The sequence below is a fragment of the Colletotrichum spaethianum genome (assembly GCF_022836535.1).
Source record: "Colletotrichum spaethianum MAFF 239500 DNA, contig04, whole genome shotgun sequence".
Lineage (NCBI taxonomy): Eukaryota > Fungi > Ascomycota > Sordariomycetes > Glomerellales > Glomerellaceae > Colletotrichum > Colletotrichum spaethianum.
The window spans coordinates 1,398,671-1,424,607 of record NW_026054774.1 but is presented as its reverse complement, the minus strand read 5'-3'; the positions used below and the strand labels follow the sequence as shown (position 1 = coordinate 1,424,607).

Genomic DNA, 25,937 nt, shown 5'->3' with positions numbered 1-25,937 from the left:
CCCCACCACTCTCGCTGCCCTTCGATACCTATGCACTCGAACCACCCGAGCATCCATCCTCATTGCTGTCTGCGCCCGCCCTTGTGTGTTTGGTCTTCCTCTTGTCCCCGCGGGCCTCCCTGTTGCCGCAATACCCATTTCTACCCGCTCAACACACGGCGCATTTTATTTTTTGGACATCTGCCCTGGCCAGTGGCCTACCTCAACAACATCTTCCACCTGGTCAAAGCTGCGGCGCTAGTTCGCCTCCTCCCTCTGTCCGGTCGGAGTTGTGACGCCTCTTCCATTCGCCTGATATCTGCCTTCTCCTTCCTTTCCCAGTTGGGGGGTTTGTCCCCTGCCCGGCCTGTCAATTGCCGCTTATCCAAAGCTGGAGCCGTGCAATCAAGACCAACATTTCCTTCATCACCTTGCCTCTCTTTGCGCACAAGTCTTGCCTCTATATGTCACCAAGGCCTCTTCGTCACCTGTCGTGGCCGTGTTCAAGGTTGTTGTTCCCGACGCCCAGAGTCTCAACCGGAGCTGGACCCTTGAATAAGCCTCTCGTCTTAAAGGTTGCCCCCTCCTTGCGGCATGTCTACGTCGTACATACATGCTACCCAAAAGCGTGGCGACGGAGGGGTGGCCGGCGAACGAGGTGCTTTTCCTGGGACGTCCACCGTCGCTTGCTTGTTCCTGCACCTGACGGTTTGAAGGAAGATGTTCCTCATCTGGCTAGTGTCAGTGGCATCAGACTGCCGTCAACCCCTTCACCCTACCGGCGAATGGTCCTAGACGATCCCGGACGACAGTCCGACGCTGCAAGCAACTGAGCCCAGTTGGCGGCCCCTCCTCTCTCCTCACCTCGCCTTCCCATCCTACCGCTTCTACCACACCCGCCACTCCCACTCTCACCCCTCATGCTGGCACCGGGGCTTTCATCTGCCGCTGGCTTGCCTCGCGCGCGCGCCCGTTTTGTGGTTGTTAGTGGCACTACCTGACGGTCTGCGTGCTCAAACTGACCTCTGCTCCGCGGCCCATGTTGTGTGTGATATACGATGCATCCAGTTCAACGTTCAGTGAACCCCCTTCACACTCGCTTGCACATGCAAATGCAAATCATTACATACCCCTCGTCCCATCCTACCCCATTCCATCCCTAAACCCCATGCCCACCATCTACCTGCCTTACCTGAACCCTTCGGTTGGCCGCCAATGCGGCGACAACACTAAAGGATCGCAAATAGAGGAGCCGGAGCGCGGGGGCCGCCTCTGCCAGTGCAAGTCCAAGAGCCAATGCTGCAAGAGGCTTATCAGGCGAGGCCTGACTCGTCCGTTGACGGTCCAGCAGCCGGAGCATGTCTCCTCGTCGCTCCGGGAGCATTGAAGCTCTGCCTGTTGCCTTCTGCCCATCTTGGGTCCAACTTGCTTCCCTCTCCCTATCTCCCCCCGCTCATGGCGCCCAGCGTCTCTTTGCCCCGCCATCGCGTTAGGTTCAACTAAAAGCGCTCCGATTAAGGCCTTGACTAGTGTTCGAGGATAGGACCTTTGGACGACGGGGCGTTTTCGGAACAGAGAAACCCACTTTGCTCTTTTTCCTATTTGACGACGCTTCCCTTTTGGCTCTTTGCATCATCCCCTACAAACTGCACTACCCGGCTAGCTATTGCGACGGCATCCTTGCTTCCACCCAAGCCAAAGAGGACGAAAAAAATTTCCCCGTTCTTTCCCGTCAGTCACCGCAGCACACACACATAGGCAAAACTCCCTGCTACTCCGCCTCTCAATACCTCCGTCCTCGTCAAGTGGCCGTGGGCTTGGCAGCCGTCATGAGCTAGCTCTCCTACTTTGGTTCTGCCTCCGCTTTTCGCCCTACCGCTCAGCGTGTTCATCCCTCACCGTCCCCGTCGTCCAACACAGGATTTCCCTCTTCGCGCATTTCCCGCCACAAACCCGACGATGAATCTCACTGTTAACCACCACAGCAGGACCCCCGCGGCCGCAGCTGACGAGGATGGCGCGGATCAGATCGGCTTTGATACGCCCCGCTCCGGTGTGGCAACCCCTCAACCCGACCTCCATGACAAACGCCTGCCGGGCATTATGAGCTACTTCGGCCAGGTTCGTACAGATTCTTCTCACAATTCTGTATCTGCCCCTGTCGCGTCGGATCGCAATCAAAGACAATCGCTTCCTGGTCCCTCAACGAAACAAGTCGAGACGGACGGGAAGGCTTCTCAGGTCAGCTCAGTGGATGCTGTGCCCTGTGGCGATCCTGAACCAACTTCCCCATCACTTCCCCATCATCCCGAAGAGCGGCCTTCATCACCATACACCTCACCCATGGCACTGGTTCAGACACATCAGTATCCGACCCCGCCGATATCAAGACGGTCGTCGGTGGGACTTCTCCAGAGGAGTCTGTCGTTGCGCTATGGAGAGACACGGTTCGCTGCATCCTCATCGGCGCGACCGTTGCTCCAAAGAGGCGTCACGGACTACCCAAAGAAGTGTCACAGCCTCACTCTCATGTCCCAACCTTCGAGCCTCCTCACAACATCAGTCGTGCATGCGCATCACATTTCCAACCCCAGTTTTCCCAAGCCCATCACACCGATATCTCCCACCCATTTCCACGTTGGTTCAGCGCAAAAAGCCACTTCCCTTCACAGCTCTTCATCAGTTGATCAGCTCAAGAAGCTAACACAAGTCGCGGCGTTCAAGAGCGGTCCACCAACTCCCACCAGGGCGCTTTCGGCCGCGCAGCCTTCTCAGGCGGAGGAGCGGTCGACCTCCAAGAGAAGCAGCAATGAGACTGTGCCTCCCAGCGGCACGCAGACGCCCAGGAGCGGAACCACCGGGGCTCAGGTCCCCGCCGCCCGAGGCAAGCTCACGATCAAGATTGTGGAGGCTAAGGGCCTGAGACGCGCCAAGGACCCCTATGTCGTAGCCGTATTCCAGAGAAGCGAGCTCATCTCGGGAGGCCCGCGCTCTGTCGAGGAGGAAGAGGACGTGAACCTGCCGGCGCCGTCCTTTGGAGGCATTCCGATCCAGAGGCAAGGAAGCGACTCGGGTCGGCCCGCCATGTCGATTCCGATGCGCAGCCGTCAAAGCAGCAACACCAGTATCTCGGACTACAACACATTCCGCAACCGGTCACGGCGATCTTTCACCAGCCCAAAGTGGGACGCCGAGGCAGAGTTGTAAGTTGACACCACTGACGAAACTGCTGGGTCTCTGCTAAATCTGAACAGCGATGTTGTCGATTCGAACATGCTGGTGGACATTTCTGTCTACGACCACAGCGCAAATGGCGAGGAGTTCCTGGGCCATGTGGATTTCCAGGCGAACAGGGACTCGAACAACCCGGTCCGTGGCTGGTTCCCCCTCAAGGGCCATGCCGATACTGTGGCGGAGAATGCTCCAACCGGAGAGATCTATGTCGAAGCCGTCTATCAGCGCACCGAGCGGAAGCACTTTGGCCCTGAAGACTTCCAGATCCTTAAGCTGATCGGCAAGGGTACTTTTGGCCAGGTCTATCAAGTTCGCAAGAAGGACACCGAACGCATCTACGCCATGAAGGTCTTGTCCAAGAAAGTCATCGTTCAGAAGAAGGAAGTCGCTCACACCGTCGGTGAGCGTAACATTCTGGTCCGAACAGCGATGTCAGACTCGCCCTTCATCGTGGGTTTGAAGTTTTCCTTCCAGACCCCCTCGGACCTGTACCTGGTCACCGACTACATGTCTGGCGGAGAGTTGTTCTGGCATCTCCAGAAGGAGGGTCGTTTTGATGAGCGAAGAGCCAAGTTCTATATTGCAGAACTGATCCTGGCCATCCAACACCTCCATAACAACGACATTGTATATCGCGACCTCAAGCCAGAGAACATTCTGCTGGACGCAAACGGCCATATCGCTCTCTGCGACTTTGGTCTGTCCAAGGCGAACCTCACCAAGAATGACACAACCAACACCTTCTGCGGAACCACCGAGTACCTCGCCCCTGAAGTTCTCCTTGACGAGTCAGGATACACCAAGATGGTGGATTTTTGGTCGCTGGGAGTTCTAGTTTTCGAGATGTGCTGCGGCTGGAGCCCCTTCTACGCGGAAGACACTCAGCAGATGTACAAGAACATTGCGTTTGGCAAGGTTCGATTCCCTCGGGACACCTTGTCACAGGAGGGCCGCAACTTTGTCAAGGGTCTGCTCAACAGAAACCCCAAGCACAGACTTGGTGCCACCGACGACGCAGAGGAGCTGAAGCGCCATCCCTTCTTTGCAGACATCGATTGGGATCTTCTTGCGAAGAAGCTCATCACTCCTCCTTTTAAGCCCAAGTTGACATCGGCGACGGACGTATCCTACTTTGACCCAGAATTCACCAACGCTTTGGACAACAATGGCTCGCTCAACGAACGCGCAGCGGCCTTGTCCAAGGGCTTCGCCACATCAACACCCCTTTCGCCTTCTGTACAGGCCAACTTCCAAGGCTTCACCTTCGTGGATGAGAGCGCCCTCGACGACCACATGAGAGATAAGAACCGATATGACGATGAGGAGATGCGTGATTCCCACCATCAGGACGATGACTGGGATGACCTCGAGGACGTGAACCAGAAGAGCAACCGCATGAGTGGTATCGTGCGCACAGCCAACAACGACGAGCAGATGATTGGGGGAGGACACTTTGACGATTAATGAGTGCATTCTGGCTGTGTCTTGGTCATTTTTTTTGGTTCTACTTTGAGGACAAGAAAAGTTCATCAAAGCCTTCTCATTTCACAAGCAAAACACGGTCATCATCACGAAGTCAAAAACGAACATTCATGGGTTCAGTGCATAAGGGCGGTCAACTTTGCATGTGATCAATAGGGGTGTAATTGGTACATGGCGTTTGGGCTGAGAGCGATGAACATTCGGATCCTGGATCGGCCTTCAGAATGCTGCCTTTAGCTGATCGGAGCACTTACAACACATACACACTCACACAACGTGCCTCATGACGAGACTCTTGAATCCCGTGGAACCCTTGAAGCATTGGTTGCCCCAGTGTTTTTTGGTTCACTCACTTTCATGATGTCTTACTCCAAGCATGCATGTTTTTTACAGGCCATTGCAGGGTGGTCTCGCACGCAGGACAGTTGAGAGAGAAACCAGGCAGGATACAGACACGTCAAAGACAGATTGGATGGGGAACGCGATTCTCCTGACTGCAAGGCATTAACGCCTGTCGTGGGAGCGATCTCTTCCCACCCGGCATTCACGTGCCCTCTGTTGTGACGGCCGAGGTCTAGGGGACTCGAGTTGGTGTGGAAGATGACCGATCCGACCTATTCAATGGCAGCAACTTATGGTGGGAGCGGGAAGAAGGGGGAGCGGGGACCGGCTTGCGACGAAGCCGTCTGTAATACTGATTAATCAGTTAGCTAGAAGACAATCAGTCTTTTATCTTACGTGCCACCATGGTGATGTCTAAAATCGGTGCATAATACCTCGGGGGTTGTATTGGCATGTGGTTCTTCCGACGCTTAAACTCTTCCTCGGTCGTCTACGACATACAGCATGGAGGTTGTGGACCTAAATGGAATCGGAGTCGGCCGACGGACACACACACAGAGGCGACCCGTGAGTTCTGCATGCCGGGCCTGGGCAACCGGCCACCATGCGAAACTGCGTGGTTGGGTTTTCGCATGAAGAAGCCCATGCTATGCTGTTGTGGGGAACGTCCAGCAAAAACAAGGGACATGGGAGCTGCGTCGGCCGTGGTTTTTTTTTTCCCCTTCCCTTTATGTTGTTGTTTGTTGTTGTTGTTGTACGGGGCCGGCGACGGTTGCATTGAAAACGCGGGGAGAGGATGGGTCCTCGATGACTCTTGCTAACGGCTCACATCGCGGGTCCGTCGCCTTCGGGGTCAACTCGGTATCCTCTCCTCCTTCTTCAACGAGTCGTATGTGCCTTTGTCCGTCGTCACTTTTTGAAGTTTTGGGTGTTGGCTGTCCCCGGGAGTTTCCGGGGCCCACATGCCCGTCTTCTGATGATTTCCACGGTGACATGTGCAAGGCTAGTCTGGGAACAACTGGGGGTTGGCGTTGAGAGGACGTCAAGTGTAATGGATTACGAGCAAAGCAGGGTCTGGCGGTGACGAGAGTGACGCAAGTGGTTCGAGGAACGGGACATGTCACATCAGGTACACATAGACACAAGCACCACGCAAGCCAAGGTTCGACGGGTTTGAGCGCATGCAAATAGCATTCCTAGCCAGCGAGGTTCAGTTGGACAATATACACGGGATTACCACCTCCCAGCACACCTTCTTTCCCCTCGTTTCTCAGCTCTCCTCCCTCTCTCTCTCCATCAACACACTCCCACTCCTTTGGTCCGTCGGGGCAAGCGGCAGGGTTTACAAGATCCCAAAGAAGGCGAGAGGTGGAAAAGCACTTTTTCCCCCAGTCGCTTCCCGGGATGGGTTGGTTCGATCGGTTGTTTAAAGACGGGGTTGAAAAATGCGGTGTTCGTTTGTAAAAAACTTTTTCGGTATGGGGCCCGAGAGGGTGACCCGCGTCTAGTGGTGAGGCTCCTCCTCGTCCTCCTCGATCATGAGCCAGTCGTGCTTGACGGGCTCGCCGTTGGCGGCGAGGGCGGAGGCGTCCTGGCCCTCAACCTCGACGGCCATGCTCTCGTACTCCTTCAGGCTGGCGGCGAGGTCGGCCTCCTCGGGGACTTGGGGGTCTGGGGGATGGAGAAGGTCTGGACCTGGCCCTGGGCGTCAGAGTCCTTGATGGGGGTGGGCTTGTAGGCCTTGAGCTCCTTGAGGTAGAGCTCCTGGACGAAGTCGGCTGTGTGGGAAGGCTTGGTCAGTATATCTGGTATTCGGAACAACATTCGGCGGTAACGGCGACAGGGTATGATGCTCAGCGGAAGGGAAGGGGAGGCAGCAGCGACGGGGCTTTCGACGGGATGATGAGGTGCGTATTGATCGGATGTCGGATTGACGATGGGAGGACGATGCTCGACGACGTGTTTGTTGATGTGACGTTGTTGATGACCGATATCGTCATCCGAGGTCGAGGCGCAATCATAGGCCAGCTTCGGAGCTTGATCTCCCTTGGCCGCACCGGCAATCCGAACCACCTCTATCCGCCGCCGCCGCCTCCTCCTCATCCGCCTCCGGAGCCATTGCAAGTTGATAATTGGGGAAATGAGAGAATGACGAACCTCTTCGCGAGACCGTGGGGGCGATGAATCCCCTCATCTGGACGGCGCTGGGCCTCGCCAGCCGAGAGACAGCCGAAGCGGCGCGCTATTTGCACCATGTCAGTTTTTTTCCCCTCTGCCTCGCTCTTCCGATCGACCGCCGCGTCGAAACCCCGACGGCGACCGTAGCAAAAACTCCATCACGGGAAAGGGGGAGAGGACGTACAGTGGCACGGGACAATTGGACGAGCATCTTGATATGTGGACGGTGGCTGGCTCAATTGGGGGGGAGGACACCGGGGGGGAAGGGGGTTGCAGAGGGCGGAACGACGGGTGGTTGAGGGTTTTGTACGGGATGGGAGAACAAGCAGCAGTAAAAAGCTGGAGTGAGCCGGTTCGGTTCTGGTTGGACACAATGATCCAACCGCTGCGGGTTTTCGTTGGTGCCTCAGGCCTAAGGCTGCAATCGACTCGAGACTCGACTGCTGCGAAAAAAAGGCAGGCGGGATTCGATTCGATCTCTCTGTCGCCTGGCTCCACTTTCCCACGCCTTCCACTGGCGGGCGGGTCGGGGAAACAGCGACCGTGGAACAGAAGCGCTGGAGATGGAGCGGTGGACTGATATCACGTGAGAACTGACCGTCACTTTTCTTTGCTTGGCCCGAACGTGGTTTGCCAGGGTTGCGGCGGTAGTTCGATCTTTTTTCTTTTGGAGACGACAGTTTCGTCCGTCCAGAACCAAGACGCGCAAACCACCGACATCATAGGTTCGCATGGCGCCCTACACCAATCGTGCAGGTGTTGCTTGGCCTAAGCTCCTTGCGATCTGGCTAGCTCGCTGAGAGCTGCCTCATCGGCGTTGCATGACCTCACACACACACATACCTACACTCACACTCACACTGGCACACCAACTCTATTTGCCTACCAACTCAACTCATATCTGCCACAAAATAGTCCTTTGCGTCACCATCGGGCTTTGTCTATGGTGTTTGAGTGGTCACCCAGTCGACCCCCAACATTCACTAGCTTTCAGCAGCTTGAACTCACTGTTCTTGTCTGAGAGGGTTGCAAACACCAAAGCCAGCGTGCTTGGGGTAGATCAAGTGATCATAAATTCACTACCCCTTCGTCAACGAGGTGATATCATTACCAAACGCCTTGTAACTCCCAGCTCTACCCGAAATAGCCACTTGTCAAGATGCTGTCCTGGCCTATGGCGACGACCATTATTGAGATGGCACCCCCCAACCGACCCTTGGTATAAACATTACAAAAAAGCAAACCGAGAGATTAATGAGAGACCGGTCTCAGTTGTCCTCCGTTCCGTTATGTTCCGGGCCCCTTCCTCGGACCTTTCAACCTGTCTAGAGTACCCTGTTGTTTATTTCTTTTGGCGGTAAGGGATGCGCTGCTGGGAGTCCGGGGACTCGTGGCTCTGCTCGCGCTTGACGGTGCGCTTGGACCTGCGCATCTCGCCCCAAGCAGCGGACCCAATCCACGCAACGCCGATAATAGCGGCAATAACGGAGTACGCAATGACATAGGCCCGGGACGAGCTAGCAAGCTCGAGGCCCAGTCCGCCGTTGATGATTCCGAGAACCATCAGAGCCCTGCCGTACCAGATGTGTGTGTGACTGACGATGCCTCGGGTCTGATACTTCTTGTAGTACTTGTGGTGCGCCATTCCGAGGAACGGCTGGATGGCCAGCATGGCGACAACTACGGTGCCCAGAAGAGTGTGGGTTTGCGCAAAGAGCTACGTCTCATCAGCTTCATGGTCCTGGGTGGCAGGTCGGTTGGATCAGGGAGGGCGATCCACCGTTCACAAAAAAGAAGGCAACTCACATAGCCGTTGTCGCGGGCATAGACGTAGCCAGTGCCGAAACCAGCCCACATGAGTAGGAAAGCGACCGACTGCCAGGCAGCGTGTGCCATCCACTTGCCCAGCAAGGGCATGAGGATGGCACCAACAGGGTACAAGAAAATGAACACGATCGACATTATGATGCCGTGAGCGAGAAGGACGTTGGACAAGCCGCCGCCGCCTCCGTTAAATACAACACCACCGCTGGTGGAGCCGCCGTTCCCGCTTCCGCTTCCGCTGCCGTTGCCGCTGCCGCTGCCACTGCCACTGCCACTGCCGCTACCACTTCCATTGCCACTGCCACCACCGGACGTGGCCACGAACGGGTTGCTGTCAGTCTGGACAGTCGCCTGGGTCAGGTCGAGGTTGAAGCTGCTGTGGTCATCGTGCTGCTGGATGCTCTCGCTGTTGCTGGCCGAGTTGATGGCGCTGCCCGCCTTCCAAGCCGCAATCCAGGAGCTGGTGGCCGAGTTGAGGGCCATGGTGCCGGAGCTCCAAGACGCGCAGTTGGTGCAAAGGACGTTGGCGACCATCTTGCCGTTCTCGATGCCGGAGCCAGCAAGGAGCTCGAGGTTGGTGCTTGTGGAGAGCGTGGGCATGTTGTGGCCCCGCGCCGTACGGGGACCGATGGTGACGTTACCCTTGCCGTCGGTGTACATGAGGAACATGTTCGAGTTGGACATTGTCGAGCCGGTGCCGAGAGCGACCCACTGGTAGCTGGTCGGGGCAGACATCTGGAAGTACATGTTGCCGCTTCCAGAGCTAGAAGCCTGGCTGGGGACAGCGACCTTGAAGCAAATGTCATTGGGGCATGCTTGAATGGGGTCGGCGGAGACTGACGCCGCGTCTGTCGTAACTGTTAGTTGTGATCCGCAGAGGAACACTGTTCCTTTACGTACAGAGGGCGGCCGCCAGGGAAGAAGCTGCAGAAGCCTTCATCGTGGACGATGTTGTTGGTGACTTTGTATGTATGAGATGGATGCTGCTATACTGGATCACTGTGTCAGTGACGGGCCAACCATTGGGGGACCGAAAAGGCTGATGGGAAGAGATATCAAGGCAGTTGAATAAACGCCTTCGGTATGGGACACGGGCCGGAATATAACGTACGTCCTAATGTGATAGTATGCAGGGAGGCTCTGGACCCGTCTTTGGAGTAGCGCGGCTGTTGGAGACGATCTGAAGTGAAGGCAGGGTGGGAGTTCTGGGGTTCTTATGTATAAGTGTCGGGTGCTCGACAATAGCCTAGCTCCGTGGAATTCGATGGCGGAGACGTGCGGTGCTAGGTTCAAAGCGGCGCTGAGAGAAGGTACGGAGCAACCCCGGTGGCTCTGCTTGTTCTGCCAACCGTATGGCTGCGATTTGCGTTCACGGGCACTTTGCCTTCCTTCCCCACGCCCACAGCACATACTCATGAGACCTTGGCGTGGGAAATGGATAACGTCTTCATACACTAGCTCAAAGTCATCCCGACTTTGACTTCTCGAGTCGCTCTGGGCAGTCAAGCCCTGCCCCATGCCTGCTGCCCCCCCCCCGGTCCATTCATTTGTTGCTGGAACATGACTTGGGGGAGTGCGGACAGCAAATTCTATTCCCTCTGACAGGTTCAGCCACGCTGAGGGCCACCCCTGGAGCACATGTAACAGACGCACAAGGTGTAAGATGGCCGGCTGCAAGCTGTACCGGATCACCTAGCAAGTAGCCGTTATTGGGTTTCCCTCCAGGACGCTCTAGGGCGGACTAGAGATCAGCATGCGTACGTCGGCATATCTTGGCTGGCACAGCCACGCAAGAGAGGAGTAGTCGTAGGCTCGATACCACAATAAGCATCTAGTGTCGTACTATGAGGATAAAAGTGACTATGGGGAAAGTTGGACCCGCGTTGGCGGACCCGGTCGGTACAACACGTTCCCCCGGGCCACCAAAGCCTAAAAAATGGGCGGAGAGACTAATCAGGCACAGCTGCCCCTGGTTGTAATCTTGACTCCTTGCAGCACATGCCTTGGATACGGTCTGCCCTTTTCTCATGGTGTCAGACAGAATTGCGGGCAGCGTGATTGGGCACACACGGTTTCCCGGCCCTCGAGTTGGAGGGGGGTGCAGACAGTTTCCATCCTGGACAAGCCGACGTCTGAAATGGGAAATTGGCTTGGTTGGCCCTGGGGCGGCACCGACATCAGACATCTCTGAAGCAGTCACCGAGAAGGAAGAGGTCTCGCTTGCTTGTTCGTTTGGGGAGGCGCAAAGACAGGCCAACAACGAGATGGCACTTAGAACGTGGTTGTAGAGGGGGTCCGGGCCGGGACCATCCTGGCGGGAACCGGCAGAGTTCTACGCAACTGGGACTAGCGGGTTGGCAGGGTGTTTCTGCTGTCCATTTGGAGGCCGTGAGCAGCGAGTGCCCGGTACGAACTCTAAGGGGATGAGTGAGTAGCGGGAAAAGTAGCCCAAGGTGGGTGAGGGGGAAATAGAAACGAAACGCCTGATTGATGGCCATCAATACCCTGCATATGCGTGTGGATAGTTTGCTGAAGGCCAACCTGACAATGGCTCGGGTGGGAAAAGTCTAGGTGAAGGGGCCAATAGACGGGCTGGGCAGCTCAGCCTCTCGGATGCAGAATGATACCGTGCGGGCGATCCTTGGTCTCTGCTGCCGTAAGCCTTGGTCAGAGTAAGAAACAGTGTTCATGGGCAGGATATCGGACATTTGGGAAAGAGAAAAAAAGGCGTACGCAATCATTCCAAGGGAAATGCTTGGCTTGAGACAGTTGGGCCAAAGAGAAGGAAGAAAGAGGTGGAACGCAGCACCGATCGCAGGGTTGAGCGCATCACGCCGCGCCTTCGCGTTGCATCCTCCGTCATCACTGGCTTATCGAATGCCGGTGGGCTGTTGGCTTGGCTTCCGGGGTCGAGCCATCAATGTTCATGGAAGGACGAGGAGCGCATGAGAGAGAAAAGTTGCCCAGCCGGGGGTTACGGGCGCACAACTGTACACGGACGGACAGCATCGTAGGTGGAAGCCACAATGTCCCGGACAGGTAGCCAAGGGCATACCAGAGACTTGGTTCTCGTCCTTCCGTTGTTGACATTCTTCTCAGCACGCCTGCCTCACCACAGGCACGCAGCGCTTGGATCGAAAGGTCTACTTCCACGCCCTCGACATCACAGTGGCGTCTGGCCAGAGATACACACTCACACGACTCACAACGTGCGCCTGTTGTTATTTGCCAGGTATCTCCGCCGGGCACGCTGACAATGTACGCAGCCGCCAAGGAAGGGGCTTATCTGACGGCAGCCGCACCTCTCGGCACTTCTCCAAGTTCCCTGTTGCTGCATCTCAGCCCGAAATCATCGCAGTCACCGACGGGACGGGCGGTGCTATTTTCATTCCTCAGAGACCTTGTACACCAAACCTCCAACGTTCGCCCGTCGGTCAAGAGCCATTCTTCGTTGACCGAGGAGTGCCACCACTGCAGCCCCGACCACGTGTAAGTCGTTCTCTCCTCGGCGGTGTGGTTGCAAGGACGAGCTCATGGACTAAGGGTACCTGCACACCGCAATCTAGGCATCTGCAGTCAAAGACGATCAAACCGTCCGACTAAAGACCCGTACATCCGTCTCGACTTGTCCCAGTTTCTCTCACTAAGCCCGCACCAGTGGGACAAGCGCGGACGAGCACCAACGCAGGCCGCGCAATGTTTTCCCTGTTTAATTCCGTAATTCTTACTAGAACAAGCGGACCGGGCATTGGGCGACGATTCAGACAGACGGCAGATCACCGAAGAGCCGCCAACGGACCACATCGCCGGTCTGGGCCCTGGTGGACCTTGATAAGGTTGGCTAGAGATACCAAGCTGTTTGCCCAAACCGGAAGGATTCGACTTGAGCCTAGATACCCGCGCGCTGTTGACGCCATGTTCAAAACATGAAACTTTACTACTGCACGGTACGGGCTTGCAGCGATGCAGCTCCTGTCTATTCGTCTGACATTGTGCAGGTACTGGCTGGTTTCCTCCGTTACTTGGCTTGACAATGACGCACTTTGATCCGAAATATGCTTCACTTTCGAGATGCGTTGTCTTTCGAGTATGAACACATCGATGGAGACACGGCACAGCCCAGGACTCAAGACGAGTAACTCGGACTGGCCACTGATCATGCTCCACCTCGTGGACTCGGGACGGAGACCGTCTGACTTGTTTAGTTTGCTGTGCAAAAGGTGCATGTCGAAGCTGGTGAGAGCCAGTGACGCTTGGGTATTCCTCAACAAGGCGCAAACAGCACACACAAAAAACCGGACCAGTTGCATCACCCCAGAACAAGCACACACATACAAGAGCCTTATTGCCGAAAGGACTGAAAACGGTGCAGGATTGCGTCACTGTGTGGCTCAAGGTTCTACCTTCCATCCAGTACGCAACGCCAAGATTCCCACCAACAATTTTGCTGGTAAGCGGACGGTGTAGAAGGACTCGAGACCCATCCGAGTCCGCACCAAGGGAGGGCTCCAACACTGTAGTCTCATCTAGGATGTTGTGGATCACTGATAGAGTTGGAATATTATCCCCTCTCCTCAATTCCCCCACATCCTACTGTACACTTGGATATGCCGATACGGGAAATGAACATGGGGTTTCTCACAGTAGTGTCCGCGACTGGTCCCAACTAACTTTATTCGCTACACGTAGGTTTACTGTAACGGCGGGAAGACAGATGCTTGCAGTACGTCAGATGAGGATGGACGACGGTTTACCCCAAACATCGGGAAGCCCTGAAGGCAACTCGTTACGACTTGCAAAGTTTTTCACGAAACCTCGTGGCCAGCTACGCCACAGTGCCAACCCCAAGCTGTCACAGCGCCGTCAGCGGCCACCTAGCTTTCGTCGATCATTGTCTATTCACCACTCCTTACGGCAATCGACTCAATATGGCGATCTCGATGTCTCAATCCGGCCGCGGTGGCCGGGCTATGGGGCCGGTGCGGGGCTTCACCTGGTCCGGCGGGAAATTGGGCTTGCCGTTCCCCAGGTCGTCCAAGATGGCAACCGAGTCGGCTGCGAGTCGGGTAAGCTCCCTTGCAACGCTGCGTCTAGGGCATGGTGCAACTATCATCCCGCCCTGAATGAGAGTTGCTCCGGCTCGACCCCACATCAGCTACCATTATCTGTCCACATTGCACATGCGGTCTACTAGTGTAGTCTTTACTCAATGGTAACCTGGTAGAGGCTGAGCAGGTGTCAACTCAACATTAAGTTTTCTTGACCCATGAGTTACACCACTTGACCCTGGGCCCAGGCCTCCCATGAAGATGGGACATCGCGAACCCCAACCGTGGAGCATGGGTTTTGTTTGCACTCAAAACGGCACTCGTAAGGCGCTCTCCCCGGGGTCCGCAAACACCGTCAACTTCACCAAGATTGCTCCTTCTGAATCCATCTTAGTTCACTTGTTCGGACGCTGATGACAATAACAATAACTCGTTGAAGCCCGATGGAACGTATTGGTGCAAATGTACATCTTGTAATTCGTCAGCAGCACGTCTGCATTTTCCGGTGAGAGCACAACATGGCCTCGGCTTAACCCGGCGCCGATCCCGCGACTGTTCTGGTAAATCAACGAGTGAAGCGAGCACAATTCGCCCAAACGAGGCCAAGCATCCACGATCGCCCAACCACTCGAGACGACGAAGTTAGTAATTCCACTGCTTAGGGCTGACTCGATCAAACGTCAGACCTGCGACCTCAATCCCCGTGAATGGCCTGTTACACGGATAGGGGCTCATTGCCGCGCGGCGAGGGACAGCAACGACGGCAAATGCCAGGTAAACACGAGATCAGCATCACGGCCATCCGATGTCAACGTCGGCAGCACCGTTCGGAGCGTGGATCCCCCATCTTGCTCCATGAAACACACGGTCAACTTCACCCTCCAAGTAACCAAATCCTCCGTCATGCACCTCAAACTATGTCGTCCGACTCTGCCGTACATGTCAGCGGAAACCCGAAGTTTGCATCTCTTCCGCCCGTGTGGGGGGGCACCGGAACGGCGTGACAAGAGATTCGTCACTCTTTCCTGGCAGATGTACGCGCTGCTCGTTTACGGTCGATCCTTGAGGAACCGTGGCGATTGCCGGATGCCGAAGAAACTCCCACCGTGACATGTAAGCCCAGCATGCCGATATCGTGCAAGGGATGCTATCCGATTCACGGACCTTTGAATTTGCAAGGCAGCGAAGTCTGCTTTTGCCAATCCCGAGGGCGAATCAATAGCACGACACGCTAGCTTGAAAGCAAGATAGATGTACCAAGCGAAAGGGAGACTGCGCGGCAGTCGTAGGACTCTTTGTCCGAGAAGGGATGAACAGACTTCGCAGTCGCGTACAAAGGGGAACCCCGAGGCGAAGGGGGGGCAGGGGAGGGATATTGACTTTGAAGCAGCGACTTGGCGGGTTGGCTAGTCATGGCTCCTGGCGTTCAGATTGTCGCCAAGAGCCAAGGTCCAGCGGACCAAGGGTTCGCAGGTCATCGAGCCCACACGGATCGCGAGGTTGAACACCCAACACGGCTCAGAATAAGGGGCAGACAGAGCGAGACGACGGCAGGTGGTCTCAATGCTCGCTCGCTCACCTCTTTTTGCCAAGGTGAAACTCAAATACCTCCTGTCTATTGGGTACAAAGATGCTCAATCAACCCGTGTGAGGGGGGGAAACACAAACTACGACTAGTAATCCTTCGGAACACGAAGGAGAAAAGACCGACTATCAATGCCCGTGTACTGTTTTTCCAAAAACCAAGCCGCGTGATTAGTAGACACGGAGCTATCGCCCAGGTCTAGTCTGCTCTGCATCACCTCGTTTCAATAACGCCGTACTGGACAGAACTCCTTGTCCGCGCCAGCTCCCAGTAAAAAATCTAAACTTTTCTTCTCCTCATCACTCATCCGCACAGCATCTTATTGCCGCCAACGCCGTATACTCTAAGCTCCTTCGTCTAGTGATCCCACTCTACGCACCCTGTTCTACACCTCGGTGGAGAATCGAAACGCGTGGCTCTCCAACATGCTGCTCGACGCAACGAAGCTGAAGCCGCCAAAGGGGTCGTCCTCCTTGGCCGACATGGCGCTCCACGGGTCCTTGGACGTGATGACGGGGCTCAGGGACAAGTCAGTGAACTCGGGCGCAAAGTTCTCGGCGAGCTCGGGGTCCGTGATCATGGGCTGAATGGGCGGCTCGACCTCTCTGGCCTCCAGCTTCTTCCAGTTGATCTTGTTGAAGAAACGGTGGCCCTTCATCGTCTGGAGGTCCTTGGGCATGTTGGCACCCAGTCGCTTCTTGGGATCCTTCCTGAGCAGGCGCGTCAGGAGGTCCTTGGCGTCGGGGCTCAGGAAGTAGGGCATGACGAGTTTCTGCTTCACAATGTTTTGCTGGATCTTGGCGTGGTTGCCGCCGCGGAAGGGCGGGTTGCCAGTCATCAGGTCGTAGCCAAGCGCACCGAAGGACCACCAGTCGACCGCCTTGCCGTACTTCTGTCCCTGAATGACCTCAGGGGCCATGTACTCGACCGTCCCCAGCATCGAGTTGCAGTGGTCCTCGGAAGTATCGATGGCAACCTTGGAAAGACCAAAGTCGGTGAGCAGCAGGTGACCCTCGGCATCCAGCAAGCAGTTTTCAGGCTTCAAGTCACGGTACACGACACCCAGGGTGCTATGCAAATGGGAGATGGCCAAGAGCATCTCCGCCATATAGAAGGCAGCGACGGGCTCGGCAAACATCTTCTCGGTGCTCAGGTGGGTGAAGAGCTCGCCGCCCTGGCCATACTCGAGAATCAGGTACAGCTTCTCGTGGTCCTGGAAGGCGTAGTAGAGCTTGACGACAAAGGGGTGTCGGTTGACCGACTCAAGGATCTGGCGCTCCGTCTTGGTCTGTTCGATGAGCTTCTTGTGCACGGTCAGAGAAGCCTTCTTGAACTGCTTCTGGGCGTAGAGTCTGCCGGTGTTGCGCTGCTTGACCAGCAGCACCGTGCCGTAGGTACCCTTGCCCAGGCACCGGAGCGGCTCAAAGTCGTCGGCCGTCATCTTGCGCTGCACGTCCTTGTTGCCCTCGATGGGCACGATCTGCCCAGTCCGCTCTCGGACGCTCTCGTCGACGTAGTCGTGCTCCAGGTTGATCTCGTAACTCGTGGACCCGCTCTCGGAGCGCTCACTGCCGGCCTCGCTCTGGCTGCCGTCCTGACTGCCGCAGCGGCTCATGACAGCGCTGCTGATGCCAAGGCCCTTGCACAGGCCGCCATGGCCGTTGCTGCCGTTGAGAGTCAAGGTGCTCGTTCGGGAGGAGGCGTCGAGGCTGAGGGGCTCCATCTGCATGCGGAGCTTCGCGATGCCGGAGACGGCGGGGGAGGAGGCTCCGCGCATGTTGGGGCTGCAGTTCGCGCTGACAACGTCGTCGATGTGCGCGGGCCGGCCGCCGCGCTTCTTGGAGGAGAGGGGCGGGGTAGCGCAGACACCGTAGTCGGAGTCCTCGTCGCCCGAAGTGACGGGGGTGTTTTGGAAGCCACGCACCGTGTTGAGTGCGGGCGTCGCCTTGGCAATCATGGTGTCGGTGGTGGGTGAGGATATTTAGGGAGGTCGCTCCTTGTAGTAGTGAATATTGCTCGTAAACGAGGGGCGCGCGTCGGTGTCCCGGTCGCGCCCTGGACTGGTGAGAACCGTCACTTTGGGGGGAGTTTAGATGCGAAGCACAAGAAGCGTGCCTCGTCGTCGCTCGGGGTCGGCGCGTGGCTCGGAGTCGTAGTTTCTCTGGAGTTTCTTGTGGCTCGGGCTGCGCATCTGGCGGCGGAAGAATGAGCTGGAGTGGTCGTACGAATCCTTTTTACTATGCATTGGTGGTTGGTCGGGGTTCTTGGGACGGCGGTCAGTCAACTAGACATATCGAGAGAGGAAGGGAGGTTGTATTCACCCAAATGGTGTTGGTGAAGAAGAGAGGAAAAGGGAAAGGAGGGAACTTCGAAACAGGGCCCGGCTTTCGACCAGAACAAAATCCAGGAAAATTCAGCCCGCCCAGGCCGGTCCTTAGGCCGGGACAGGCCACCCACGGGGAAGTAGCGAACGAGTCGACCAACCAGAGTGCGAGCCCATGTCAGCCGGCGAGTGACTTTTCGTTCACATGGTAGCGGGCAGCAGCAGCAGTAGCCAACAACTGGGCCTCCCATTTACCACGCTCACCTCACTTTTCCCGCTGAGGGAGGGGGGAGGGGGGGGCGCCACTTTAGAGGGGGGGGTAGGATTGGCAGGCGGAAGCCAAAATTTCGGGAACCCGCGCTGGGGCCTTGTCGGGCCATTCCATTGGGCAGGCGCAGGGGCTGGACCCATCATCAGTCGCATTTGCTTTGCCTTGTTCCCATTTCAGCCCGAAATTCCCAGGCTTTTCTTGTTTTTTTCTTCGGCCTGTTCATCCCTTGTGGCCGCGGGTCTTTCATGCCTACCACTCTGCAGTAGTCGCTCGCTGCTCACCCTGACTTTCATGTAGAGGCATGTCTGACACCCCCTCTCAGGCACCCAGGTCAGGGCCTTCCTCGTCGGTGTCTTTGCCCGGATAGCAGCGGGTGTTCAGCACGTCCCCTTCCTCTCATGCTCTTTCCAAAAACAGCCAGCGGTGTCAGCGGACCGGGAAGGTATCATCCGGTGCAGAGCCGTGATTGTCGATTTATTCTAGGCGGAATTCCACCAACGGCTTTCCTGCTTTCTCTGCACGAGATGCGCCGACTTCTGGCCGCCTGAGAACGGAGGCAGAAAACAAGTCTTCTCAAGCCTCCCCAGATCCATGTTCTCCTAAACTACGGAGATTGGGGTGCGTAGCTCAGGAGGCCGTTAGTCCAGCCAAAAAAAAACCAAAAAAAAAACCGGTAACAATGAGTATGACGTTCCCGATTGTCACCAAAAGGTGGAGTGTCTCCCGTGCCTGGAATAGTCTGACAACGGGCTTGTCCATTATCAAACACGTACATAATAGCGCCGGCTGCTCGCTAATGATCCTCAATCTTACTATTTTTATGCGCCAGCCCTGCCTCGACTCTCGTGTGGCCTTTGCGCAACTCAAAATCGAAGCATGCCCAAGGGAGACGCAGACACAAGAAAAGAACAACTTCGTAGGTTGGAATGTGTTGGCATGAAGTGGCGTCCTGAACAAAGGGGAACAATAACAAAATATCCACTGGGCAGGAGGAGATAACTCTGAGGCACTGTCTCGGAGAGGTCAACACAATCGGCTGAATCGAGGCTTTCCAGATTATGCAGAACGCGACACTGGCCCGAGCATCGTGTCTCACTTTGACAGAGCCCATTCCGGACTTCGCCAGTGAACAAATCAAGTAGACGGACACTCGGCCCTCGATTCGCGTTAGAGGACGGTTCATGCGTATTGCCAGCGGGTGTTTGTGTACTGCTAGGAAATCATCCAGATCGTGGGTTTACGACATGGATTCGACCTGCAACGCCGCAAACACAAGTTCGTCGCAGCAACGACGAACGACTTCCCGCTTCCCCACCGGTTCCCACCAAATAAGGTGCTCCATCCTCCGCAACCAACCCTGTTGAAACCGCGACGATCTGCTTTTTAGCACGTCAACCTCACGTCACGCCTGATTGACCAATGCGCAAAAAAAACACATCACTAACCACATCCGATTACACGCACTCGAGAGTAGGCTCTAGTTCTCCTCCACGTTCGTTCTGTAATGCGTCTCCAGACTGAACCTCGCAAACGGGCTCCTCTGCCTCAGCCGCTTGCTGAACCGGAAGAACAGCCACGGAGTGACGCAAAACGCCGCCGCCAGCGCCGCAAGCACCGATCCGGCAATATTGGCGTTCAACCCGGCATACATTTCGTGCGCGACGAGCGGCATCAGCCCCGACGCGACGGCCCGCACGAGCGCGAGCCCTGAAAACGCTGAAGCCGAGTAGAGTAGGTACGAGTCGGCGAGATACCCGCTGAGCGTGTGCGCCGTCTCGTTGACCGCGAAGCCCACAAGCACGAGGGACGCCGTCGGGACAATCCAGTGCAAGCCGTTCACCGCCGGCGGGATCGTCCAGGCGAACCAAGCGAGGCCGATGGCTTGGGCCGGAGCGGCGAAGGCGAAGCCAATGATTTTGTCTTCTCTGTTCTTCTCGTCAGTTCCATATAATAGGGACCGCAAGGGCCTCTTACGGTTGGATGGGCACTTTTGTGCGCTGGCGGTCCCGGACGACCTTCATATCCCACAAGCGAGGGAGGAACGTGAAGAGCACGCCGACCGCGATGGCTAGGAAAGGCAGTGAAGCTTGGGTCTTGGTGAAACCCAGAGAGAGGTAGACTACAGTGAGCGACTCGGTGAACAAGTAGATCATGCCCCATGACGAAGCAGAGATGAGCGCGACCATGACGACCAGCGGTTCTGTGAGCAAGATCCTTCCGGGCCTGACGACGCTGATCCGGACCAGGGCCCGCCAGTCTCGCGCCTCGTCGGGGTTATGCCACTCCAGCTCTTGTATCGTCGTCTCCCTCCTGATCTGCTTGATAATGCCGCCCAGTAGAATGCTTGGCCTGCTCTCCTTGACCCCAAAGAGGGCCACAAACAGCACCGCCGTGACGATTGCCGCGCTGTCAAAGATCCACCGCCACCCCGCGGCCTCGGAGATGTAGGCGGCGTAGATGGGTCCGAAGCACAAGCCGACCGTTGTACCCGCGTTCCAGAGGACAATGATCCATACCCGGCGCTTCGTGTTGAACATGTCTTCCACGCTGCCGGCGATGACGACGGACGGAACGGCCGAGGCAAGGCCTGCTACGAAGCGGCCGATGTAGACTGCCACGGGGGAGTGTACGACGCCGGTGAGGAGACTGAAGATGCAGAAGGCGGCGCAGGAGGTGAGGTACGGGAGGCGGCGGCCGAACAGTTCAGAAAAAGGGGGGATCAGGAAACCCCCTAGCGCTTGACCAAGTTGGTACCTGTCTGCGGTGAGCTATGGTACTCGTGCATGGAGAGTTGATGGTTTACATGAGAGTGAAGCCGACGAGAGATGCTTGTCGACCGAGACCGTAGTCGGGTGCGGCTTCCGTTGCGGCGACGGCCTACATGATGAGTTAGCACTGCAATGGATCAATATTATCGCCTAGATATGGTGTTCTCTTGATGAAATCCATCAAGCTATTCCCAGGAGTCTCGGTATAGAGACGATCCAGAAGTCGGCACGCCCCTCGGGTCGTGCCGCCATGCGGACCGCATCTGCAGTATTAGTGGGCAGGTATGTAACACAACGCAACAACTTACTCCTGTAGTGCTTATGATGGTTCTATATTGTGTTAGTTCTGGCAGAAAGGGATACAAACGCGAAAATTCTCACGTATACAGCTCAAACAAGATGATGACTGTAGTATCAAACGTCTTCCGCCGTGTCGACCAGTTCCTTGGATGTGTCTTGCAGTCCCGTTGCCAGTTGACCAGCCCGTCTGCCCCTCTTTCGACGCCATACTGCGCCAAGGTCGCCCCCTCGTCTGCCTCGAAGACGGCATAGGCACTCTTTTCGGAGACGAAGTCCTGAGCGTCGTGGACCTCGAGAACCATGGTAATAGTAGTCAACACAGAACGAGGGAATGGAACACAGGTTGACAAGTCGAAACAACCTCTGTGCCGCAGACTAGGTAAACGAGTGAATAAACTATGAGACGACTGACAAGAAGCGGCGGCGAGGCACCCTACATCCTACCAGTCTCCAGTCCATGGACATCTCCGCTCAGCGGCTTACTTTCCACACCGCTCGGCTGGCGGCATCGTCTTCAAAACACCAGTAGGCCCGGAAAGGCATGTCGCCCGCCAGCCTAGGGAAGCACCCAAGAGGCAATACTGAACTCCAACCTCCCAAAGGGGCGAAGACATGAATCCTTGACTCAGCCCGGACCTTGCAAGCTTTGATTTCTAGCAGCTTTTGCGATCTCCGAGGCTCGTCTGTTGACCTCCGGGCCCGAGAGGTCTGCAGTACCAGCTGCAAGTAAGACCTCGAATGGTCACATCAGCATAAGCACTTGGAGAAGGCGCGTCGTTGGCCTACCCAATCGCAACACGGCATCAAGCCCGGGGCCGCGATGTGTCAGCGGAGGGCTGAACCGAGCCCGGGGGCATGTTGGGCGCGAGGGGTTGATTGCGGGAGATTGTGGAATCCGTCCTGTCAAACTGGCTTGGCCCCCCGGGCTCCCGCTTCCTGGAGGATCGTTCAGCTGTGGTTAGATAGGCGAGGGCCGTTGGGCGATATGTGCCTGGGCTGACTGTATGATCTTGCGTGCGATGGAAACAGCTTTGTGTGAAAGTTCATAATGAACCCTCAATGATGTGAAGAACTCGTTCTCTAAACCGCTCACGTTCGTGGCGCATTGTGATTGTCTCTCGACTAGCCCCGCTCCTACGTCCGGCAGATCATCACTAAGTCCGGATAATTTGAGACGCACATATACAGATGTATGCCCCTGTAGGTGAATTATCTTGCAGCTATGTGAATTTTTCATTGATGCTGATGATGCTTGCCTGCAACAATAGGCCAAATATAAACATTATGACCAAAAACGAGCACAGCCCCATACTCTGGGGATCTCCCCAAGAGACAGGTTCAACGTTTGACTTTCGGAGTGAGTTTTCGTTGTATACCCCCTGATTCTTCCCGTTGCTTCTCTTGTTCTCATCTCCTGCTCCCCCTAGAGCCAGCGTTCTAACATTGATTGCAGGCGATGTAATCACAACACCTTCCCAAGGCATGCTACTTGCCATTGCTAGAACCACCCTGCACGATGATGTATACGGTGAGGATTCGACAACCAGAAATTTTGAACAAGAAATGGCAAAAATATGCGGGCACGAGAGCGCGGCGTTCGTCCTCTCGGGGACAATGGCGAACCAGCTTGCCCTCCGATCTCTCCTCCACCAACCGCCCCATGCCATTCTCGCCGATGCTAGCGCCCACATCATCCACTGGGAAGCGGGAGGGATCGCACACTTGTCCGGGGCTATGGTCCAGGGAATCCGCCCGAAGAATGGGCTCTACCTTACCCTGGACGACGTCAAGAAACACGCTGTCGTCACGGACGACGTCCACAAGTGTCCAACGCGGGCGATTAGCATAGAGAACACTTGTTCAGGGGTGATAATCCCTTTGGAGGAACTGCAAAGGATCAAGGAATGGGCCTCCACGCATGACATCGCCATCCACATGGACGGGGCACGGCTGTGGGAGGCAGTCTCAGCCGGGGCGGGTAGCTTAGAAGAATTTGGCAGATGCTGCGATGTGCTGACAATGGACTTCAGCAAGAACCTGGGCGCGCCGATGGGCGCTATGGTTCTCGGCTCGTCTGAGCTGATCAAGCGCCTGCGACGGCTGCGGAAGAGCATCGGCGGCGGTATGAGGCAGGCTGGTGTCCTCGTCGCTGCAGCACGACAGGCCGTTGTAGAGAACTTTGGACTTGGGCCCCACGATTCTCGAGGTGTGCTTGGTATCAGTCGGACTCTGGCAGAGGAGGTCGGAAGAATGTGGACAATGAGAGGAGGAATAGTACTGAAGCCTATCGAGACCAACATGGTCTGGCTAGACCTCAGCGGGTGTGGTATCGAAATGAGTGAGTGGAACGAAATGGGGAGACAATATGGTATCAAACTTGATGGAAAAAGGGTCGTGCTGCATCATCAAATTAGTGAACTGGCTATGAAGCGTCTGGGTGCTGTGATGGACGAGGTGCTAGGTCGAGTTAAACAGACGGCAGTATTGGGTGCTGCGACGAAAGCCCGTTTGTGAGTGTTCATTGGGAAGAAACATGTCGTTAGTATTCGTTTATGCTCTATGTCACAGATCACATGATGCTTGACATTTTACCGTATGTAAAGGTTGGTAGAAGTCTACCTCATTGTAAGTGTCTTCCCTGAACTTAATGATGCCTGACAGGGGCCACTTACATTTGGGATGGTACGGGGATGCCTGGGAACCGCAGTACGGCCAAAAGAAGTACCGTTGCCGAGAATTTTTACAGCGGATCTCCAACTGTGGCGGGCGGGCAAGCTCAACTCTTGGAACTGCCTGCCAAGCACCGTTGTAAGCTCAGGAACACCTCCAGATTGTTCTTCCGCCAGGCTGCCATTGAAGCTCAACCACATCCTCCCCCAGCACGCCCACTTTCCCGAACCCCAATTTTCAACTCGCTCACGAGACCTTACCGCCGAACGTGTGTCTGGGCCAAACGCCCCCTTTCGCCCAAGATGATGCACCCGTCGCGACAAGCCTACGTCGAGGAGGCGATGGATGAGGATCGAGGCATTGCACTGGAGGATATTCCAACCGATCATGACTACGAGATTCCCTCGGCCTTCTCTGGCGCCGCGCCAGAGAAAGCGTCCGCCGTTCTAGCGCAAATGGAGAGAAAGAAATTGGCTGCAAGCATCGCGGTACCAACGGACGACAACAGGGTGCGAGCGAAGCTCCGAGAGATGGGCGAACCGATTACATTCTTTGGCGAGGGCAAACCCGAACGCAGAGATCGTCTACGAAACCTTCTTGCCATTCAACATGAGATGGCCGGCCTCGAAAACGGTGACATAGAAATGGAAGACGCAGACGAGGACGCGGAAGAGCAAGACGAGGAATTTTATACACCAGGCGGCCAGTCATTGCTTCAGGCGCGCATCGATATTGCGAAATACTCCCTCCCGAGGGCAAAACGGCGGGTCCAGTTTCAGAAGGCTGAAGCCTCCATTCCTTTGCGCACACACGTCAAGTTCCGGAAACAGATCAAGGACAAGCTGGAGGGCTTCGAGCTCCAGGGCAGTCAAACAGCCGGCGACAGGCACATCAGCATGACGAGACTGTCACCAAACGGAGAAATTGTTGCTGTGGGCAACTGGGGAGGAGGTCTTAAGCTTATCGAGGTTCCCAGCTTGGAGGCAAAGATGAACCTCCGAGGACACACCCAGAAGATCAGTGGTATATCATGGTACCCCGGCTCTACACTGCCCGAAAGCAACGTATCTCCAGATGCGGTGAATCTTGTCTCTGGAGGAGCCGAAGGCTCGGTACATCTGTGGTCTTTGAACCAAGATACTCCCCTTTCGACCCTCACTGGCCACGGCGGCAGAGTGTCCCGCGTTGAGTTCCATCCTTCTGGTCGTTACGTTGCGTCAGCTTCAGACGATACGACGTGGCGACTCTGGGATGTCGAGACGACCGCGGAGCTACTGCTTCAGGAAGGCCATTCCAGAGGCGTTTACTCTGTCAGCTTCAACGCTGATGGCTCCTTGTTGGCAAGCGCTGGCCTTGACAGCATTGGTCGTATTTGGGATTTGCGTTCAGGAAGAACTGTTATGATCCTCGACGAGCACATCCAACCTATTTACGCGCTTGACTGGGGTTCTGAAGGCCACAGAGTACTGTCGGGATCGGCAGACGGCTGGGTCAAATGTTGGGACATTCGCAAAGTCCAAAGAACAGCAAACTTGGGAGCACACGCGAAAGCTGTCTCTGACATACGATGGTTCAGGGGTTTGGACGATCCCATTGATGGAACCCCCCCTGGAACCGATGAAAAGGGCGCACAGCAACCCAAAAAGGCCGGTACGTTCTTTGTATCTGGTGGCTTTGACGCCAAGATCAAGATCTTCTCAGCCGACAACTGGGGCGTGATACAGACGCTGAGCGGACATTCTGGCCCTGTCGCCAGTGTGGACGTGAGCAGAGACGGAAAATGGATCGTGAGTGGTGGACATGATCGGACGGTGAAGCTTTGGGGCCGCAATGACGGTGAGGGTCTTTAAAGAGACAGTCTACACCGTTGGGTGGGGAAGAGGAGATCCAAGACCTATAGAATACCAAGATACCCCAAGAAATCAAGAAATCC

General features: G+C 55.9%; 7 protein-coding genes across 7 annotated transcripts; 4 read left to right on the top strand and 3 right to left on the bottom strand.

The window, feature by feature from the left end:
- Positions 1-1,147: 1,147 nt before the first annotated feature.
- ColSpa_02430 (uncharacterized protein) lies at positions 1,148-1,366 on the top strand (the record flags this gene model as incomplete). The annotated part of the gene is made up of 1 exon (XM_049268642.1): positions 1,148-1,366. The coding sequence occupies one exon, from the start codon at positions 1,148-1,150 to the stop codon at positions 1,364-1,366; it is 219 nt and encodes a 72-aa protein (XP_049124599.1).
- A 572-nt stretch (positions 1,367-1,938) lies between these two features.
- ColSpa_02429 (serine/threonine-protein kinase sid2) lies at positions 1,939-4,677 on the top strand (the record flags this gene model as incomplete). Its single annotated transcript, XM_049268641.1, has 3 exons — positions 1,939-3,182; positions 3,234-3,348; positions 4,456-4,677. 3 exons carry the CDS (start codon positions 1,939-1,941, stop codon positions 4,675-4,677), a joined length of 1,581 nt encoding a protein of 526 aa, XP_049124598.1.
- Positions 4,678-6,541: 1,864 nt separating this feature from the next.
- On the bottom strand, positions 6,542-6,861 carry ColSpa_02428 (uncharacterized protein; the record flags this gene model as incomplete). The annotated part of the gene is made up of 2 exons (XM_049268640.1): positions 6,542-6,691; positions 6,733-6,861. 2 exons carry the CDS (start codon positions 6,859-6,861, stop codon positions 6,542-6,544), a joined length of 279 nt encoding a protein of 92 aa, XP_049124597.1.
- A 1,696-nt stretch (positions 6,862-8,557) lies between these two features.
- ColSpa_02427 (cytochrome b561 and DOMON domain-containing protein) lies at positions 8,558-9,979 on the bottom strand (the record flags this gene model as incomplete). Its single annotated transcript, XM_049268639.1, has 3 exons — positions 8,558-8,932; positions 9,022-9,896; positions 9,940-9,979. 3 exons carry the CDS (start codon positions 9,977-9,979, stop codon positions 8,558-8,560), a joined length of 1,290 nt encoding a protein of 429 aa, XP_049124596.1.
- A 9,764-nt stretch (positions 9,980-19,743) lies between these two features.
- On the bottom strand, positions 19,744-21,636 carry ColSpa_02426 (putative transporter; the record flags this gene model as incomplete). Its single annotated transcript, XM_049268638.1, has 3 exons — positions 19,744-20,191; positions 20,241-21,020; positions 21,416-21,636. The coding sequence occupies 3 exons, from the start codon at positions 21,634-21,636 to the stop codon at positions 19,744-19,746; spliced, it is 1,449 nt and encodes a 482-aa protein (XP_049124595.1).
- A 1,312-nt stretch (positions 21,637-22,948) lies between these two features.
- Positions 22,949-23,848, top strand: ColSpa_02425 (alanine racemase TOXG; the record flags this gene model as incomplete). The annotated part of the gene is made up of 1 exon (XM_049268637.1): positions 22,949-23,848. One exon carries the CDS (start codon positions 22,949-22,951, stop codon positions 23,846-23,848), a length of 900 nt encoding a protein of 299 aa, XP_049124594.1.
- Positions 23,849-24,306: 458 nt separating this feature from the next.
- Positions 24,307-25,854, top strand: ColSpa_02424 (putative WD repeat-containing protein; the record flags this gene model as incomplete). Its single annotated transcript, XM_049268636.1, has 1 exon — positions 24,307-25,854. The coding sequence occupies one exon, from the start codon at positions 24,307-24,309 to the stop codon at positions 25,852-25,854; it is 1,548 nt and encodes a 515-aa protein (XP_049124593.1).
- Positions 25,855-25,937: the final 83 nt, after the last annotated feature.